The sequence below is a fragment of the Carlito syrichta genome, unplaced genomic scaffold (assembly GCF_000164805.1).
Source record: "Carlito syrichta isolate Samal-C Ts95f unplaced genomic scaffold, Tarsius_syrichta-2.0.1 Scaffold308833, whole genome shotgun sequence".
Lineage (NCBI taxonomy): Eukaryota > Metazoa > Chordata > Mammalia > Primates > Tarsiidae > Carlito > Carlito syrichta.
Window position 1 is genome coordinate 313,831 of NW_007252929.1, and position 5,673 is coordinate 319,503.

Below are 5,673 nucleotides of genomic sequence, written 5' to 3' on the forward strand. Positions count from 1 at the left end.
GGTCTCCCTGCCCTGGCGGGTCTCGAACCCGCGGGCTCAGGCAATCCACTCACCTCAGCCTCCCAAAGGCACGGGATTACAGGCTGAGCCACCGAGCTCGGCTCTTCTATTTATTCTTAAAGTCTGTCAACTTCTCTTTAGTTTCTCTTCCTTCTCTGTCCTACATAAATGCCACCCACATCACTCTAGTTACACTCATAGTTGTCCTTAACTTTCTTGCTCCTAACTCCCCATACTAGTTTATTAGATCTCTCATTACTGAATGCTGCTAGAGCATTCATTTTCACAGACTGAACCTACAACACTGATTTTTCATCCACTTCTCCTATATACTCTAGTTGATACCCTTTCCATTTCCCCTGAGTTTTCCAAACCTTTACTTCTAAAATTATTGATCCTCTTATATGACCTTTACTTAACTCAGGAAATTGAGGCCTCTCGACTGGTATTATCATTTCCTCCTAGAATATGGCCCTGAGTACCTCGCCACCACTGGTCTCATCTAGATGCTGCTCCTCTTTGTCTCGTTGCACTATATGCATAATTTTGCTATAAAATTTATCACACTACTGTAATAATCAGTGCATCACTCTCTGTCTTCTGCTAGAATATTTATTCTCTAGCTTTATTTTATTTTTTTTTATTTTTTTTTTGAGTTGGAGTCTCACTCTGTCACCCAGACTGGAGTGCAGTGGCCACTCCCGGCCACCACAGCCTCAACCTGCTGGGCTCTGGCGATCCTTCTGCCTCAGCCTTCCAAGTGGCCGGAATTACAGGCATGCGCTACCATGCCCGGCTGATTTTTTGATTTATTGTAGAGATGAAGTCTCGCTGCCCAGGCGGGTCTCGAACCCACGGGCTCAGGCAATCCACTCACCTCAGCCTTGGCCAAAGACGTGGGATTACAGGCTGAGCCACCGAGCCCAGCTAGCTTTATTTTCTGCTAGAAGTTAGCTGACTCCTCTCTGGACTCTAGGCATCTTGAGAACAGGTATCATCTATTATTTGACTTAAAGTCCAAGTTTCCAGAAAGATGCCTCACAGAGCTGTAAAGGACATGATAAAGATTGTGAAAGAATGAATGAATATAATATTTCTTTTGTTGCTAATCTGAAACATTGGTAATTAAATGAATAAACGACAGAAGAATTACTATTTTGTGGGGGCAAAAAGTTCATTAATTATGAACCTGTTTGCCATTGATTGCCATATAAAGGCATTTCAGTTGCAATTATTGTCTTCAAACATAAACATTAAATATAACTGCCTTAAGGGAATATGATATGCCAAGATCTAGGTTTATGGAATCAATCTAAAACTAAGCATAACGGCAGTTCCCATTGTAGAAATACTCATTGCCAATTTCTTATGCCCACAAAAACACCTAACATGATTTTCTGTGCTCACTACTCTTGTATTTCTATTTATCTGGGCCTCTAAAATTATGACACCCAAAAGAGAAAACTCTCTTTTTTGTTTTGAGTTGGAGTCTCACTCTGTCGCCCAGACTGGAGTGCAGTTCCTGCTCCCGGCCACCGCAGCCTCGACCTGCTGGGCTCCAGTGATCCTTCCTCCTCAGCCTTCCAAGTAACCAGAATTACAGGCATGCGCTACCACGCCCGGCTGATTTTTTGATTTATTGTAGAGATGAGGTCTCGCTGCCCAGGCAGGTCTCGAACCCGCGGGCTCAGGCAATCCACTCACCTCAGCCTCCCAAAAGCACGGGATTACAGGCTGAGCCACTGAGCCCGGCTGAGAAAACTCTCTTTTAACTCCTTTGTCAATGTTTTTAAAGTTCTCCTGGCTGGGCACAGTGGTTCACACCTGTAATCCCAGCATTTTGGGAGTCCAAGGTGGGAGAATTGTCTGAGCCCAGGAGTTCAAGACCAGCCCTAGGCAACATATAGCAAGACCTCATTGCTACAGAAAATTTAAAAATCAAATAATTATTCGAGCAAGATGTCATGCACCTTTAGTCCCACCTACTCAGGAGGCTAAGGCAGAAAAATCACCTGAGCCCAGGAGGCCAAAGCTGTGGTGAGATGTGATCTTACTACTGCACTCCAGCCCTGGGTGTCAGAGTGAGACCCCCAACTCAAAAACCAAAAATAAAAAGTAGGCCCCAATATGTAGCACCTAAATATGGTGCTACAAAGGATGGTGATTAACAAGGGCTTTGTTTTGCATTTTAGATCAACCAGCAGAGGGTATTCACACAGAGACTTGTACAGAATGTCTGCCTTCTTACAATGACAAGAAAGAACAAATATCAGAGAGTCCATCAGAAGCTACAGATATTGGTAATTTGTTTAAGAAATAATTTTTAAACTTAACACTGGCAAGAATGAGAAAAGGTCATTTGCCATTATCCCAAGAATTCCTTAAAACCGAGAATTCCTTAAAACCAAGTTTGTCAAATTTTGTGCTATTTATTCAGGTTCTGAAATGTCACTTGCCAATAATAAAACATGTATAATCAAATTTTCTTGGAATTAATCATGAAACAAATGAGATAATTAATTCTGTTTCACACTGAGATTAAAAACTAAAATAGACTGAGCACAGTGGCTCACACCTGTAAATCCCAACACTTTGGGAGACTGAGAAGGAAGGATCACTTGATGCCAAGATTTGAAGACCAGCCTGGCCAGCAAAGCAAGACACCATCTCTACAAAAATAAAAATTAAACAATTGGCTGGGCATGGTGATTCATGACTGTGATTACAGTACTTTTGGAAGCCAAGGTGGAAGGATCTCTTGAGCACAGGAGTTTGAGACCAGCCTGGGGAACTTAGCAAAACTTTGTCTCTTTATTAAAAAAAAAAAAAAAATTAGCCAGGCGTCATGGTATGCAGTACTTCTCCCACCTACTTGGGAGGCTAAGATGGGAGGATTGCTTGAGCCCAGGAGTTCAAGTCTGCAGTGAACTGTAATCACATCAGTGGGTGAAACAGCGAGAACCTGTCTCTGGAGAAAAAAATAATAATAAATAAAAAATTAAAACTGCAGTATATAAACAAATCTTTTGTGTTGGACAGACTAATATATCTTAGATTTTTTTTTACATTTTGATAAAATTGGTTTTATCTTTAGCACAAAATTTTTTAAAGAAGCAATTCTTTTTAATCATCCCCAAAATATTTACAGTTGTTTGGTTTGGTTTCGATTCTAAAGTCCTTTGTGGAAATTTAGAGACAGTTTTAGTAGTATGAAAGTATCTCTGAACACTGACTTGTTATTGTGTATTGTTTTTACTCTAGGTTTTGGTAATCGCTGTGGAAAACCTAAGGGACCGAGAGACCCACCTTCAGAATGGACATGATTCAGGGAGCTAAAAGACACTTTAAATTATACTGGAAAATTCAAGTGCCACTGAAAGCCAGATTGATAGTATTCCACCTTTAAAATGTGGGACTAACAGCAGTGTAGATTGTTATCTTAATATTTTTTGCTGGGGTCATCTACCTGCCTTATACTACACTTAGGAAAAAGTATTACATATGGTTTATTTTGTAACTTCAAGTATTATTGCCTTAATGTCTCTTAACCCTGTTACACGCTGCTTGTAGACATGTTAATATAGTAATACTTTTATGATAAATTGAGTTTAAGGACTACTCTTTTGCTGTTTTATCATGTATGCATTATTTTGTATATGTACAGGGCAAGTAGGTATATAATTTGATAAAGTTGCAATCATAAAATATTATTAACAGAAGATGTAAGAAATTTCTGCATGGTCTAAATCTTTGTGTACCTTATTTGTAAATTATTTGCCCTGAAGTTTTAGAAAATAGTTTCTGAATTTTAAAATTGCTGGATTCATGCAGCCAGCATTGCAGGTTATCAGAGATCAAAGATTGTAATAATAATACATTTTGTAAATTGTAAGCAAAAAGTTATTTTTATATTATATACAGTCTAATTGTTCATTCTAATTGTTCTTGTTTTCATCTAGTCATGGAGATTCAGTAAGTGCCTTGGAACAATATTGAATTCTCTTAGCTCTCATGTGTGTTACTTTAATATTTGAACTCAACTGGGATTAGAAGACTATCAGAATATATGTATGTTTCAGGATATTTGACCTGCCATTAAAACAACAAAAACAATTTTACAGTGCCTCCTGTTGTCTTGGTTGTTCATTCCTCGTTCCTAGGAAATTACAGTTTCTATCAACATTTTTGCTGGCTCCGTCTTTAACTCATGAGTATCAATGGGGTTTAATCTCTTAATTAATAGGGAGCATCTTCTGCAAAAAAAATCATGGGTCTGCCAATTCTAAATACTTACCCTTGAGTCAGCTCCTCAGCAATCTTCTCATTATTAGCATTGTCAGCTTACCAAAATCCTAGTAGGACACCAAACAGAGGTGAAGTGGGAAAGGGAACTGGTTTCTTCCCATCCTATGACTGGAGTACAGCTCCACTCATGAATACAAAATGAATTTATGCATATCTGTATTTTCCCTCTATATACAAAAGAATGAAGAAATTATGAAACTAAAGTAACACGGAATAACCTTACATGAGTAGAAGGGGAATTCTTGTAGAGGAGAAAATAATATTACAGTTTCATGTTAAAGATTTTTTTTGTTAAAATAAATGGTCTTCATGTTGATCCCTTAGAATCTGAATTTTTTTCCATATGTTTTGGTTATAAGGAAGTGGCCACACAGTGAACACTTGGCACAAGATATAGTACTACAAGATATAGAATTCCTATAATGTATCTTTTCCTAATAAAATGTAAGCTGAAATAAAGTATGACAAAAACATTTCAGTCCTTTCACACATTTGATGAGTTTTGTAATGTGATACAGGGTACTAAAATCATTTATAAAGTTTTTTTATTGTTGGGAGTTTCTTGGAATACCTTCATTGAAATATACATGTATTCAGAAGTATGCAAAAATCATTAAAAACGCATGTGAGTATGACCCACTAAGGTCAAGTAGTAGAACAGTGTCAGCCTTGCACTTCTGAGATTTGTTCGTTTTCATATGCTGTTCATTTTTCATTGATAAAGACTGCATTGTGTGAATAGACAACAATGTGTATGATATCTGCTTTCAGTAGACACTTGGTGTTTGGGAGCATTACAAATCATTCTGCTGGGAACATTTTTTGCATGAATCTTTTGATGCACATATGTGTATATAGATTTGTTGGATGTATATATTGAGGAGTGAAATTTTTTTGATTACAGGGTATGTACTATATATTTCAACTTTAATAGATTCTACCAAATAGTTTTCCAAAGTGATAGTCCTAACACTTGTTAGGACCAATAATTTTCTTTTTTTCTTTTTTTTTTTTTTTGGTCTATCATTCTGTCACACAGGCTCGAGTGCAGTGGTGCAATACCAACTCACTCTAACTTTAACCTCCTTTCCCAAGGTGCTAGGATTACAGGTGTGAGGCACCATACCCAACCCAGTAATTTTCATTTTAACCCTTTTAAAACGTGTGTAGTGGTATTATCCAAATATATACTTCCCTGATGATAAATGAGGTTGAGCACCTTTTCATATGCTTATGACCTACCTGTTCAAGTCTCAGGCAGACACTATTTGGTAGTATCAACTAAAGCAGTATCAACACATGCCCTATAATTTGGCAATTCATGCCTGTTTTTTTCTTACTAATTTATTGGAATTATTTATATATTCT

The 5,673-nt window shown here is 37.6% G+C and overlaps 1 protein-coding gene across 2 annotated transcripts in view; it reads left to right on the forward strand.

Moving 5' to 3' along the window:
• PTPN12 (protein tyrosine phosphatase, non-receptor type 12) overlaps positions 1-4,124 on the forward strand; it is a 61,363-nt gene extending 57,239 nt beyond the window's left edge. For both annotated transcript variants that reach the window (XM_008066001.2, XM_021716520.1), the window contains 2 exons: positions 2,193-2,300; positions 3,262-4,124. In XM_008066001.2, coding sequence (XP_008064192.1) covers positions 2,193-2,300; positions 3,262-3,323 — 170 coding nt within the window. In that variant the 3' untranslated portion in view covers positions 3,324-4,124. The remainder of the gene's footprint in view (positions 1-2,192; positions 2,301-3,261) is intronic.
• Positions 4,125-5,673: the final 1,549 nt, after the last annotated feature.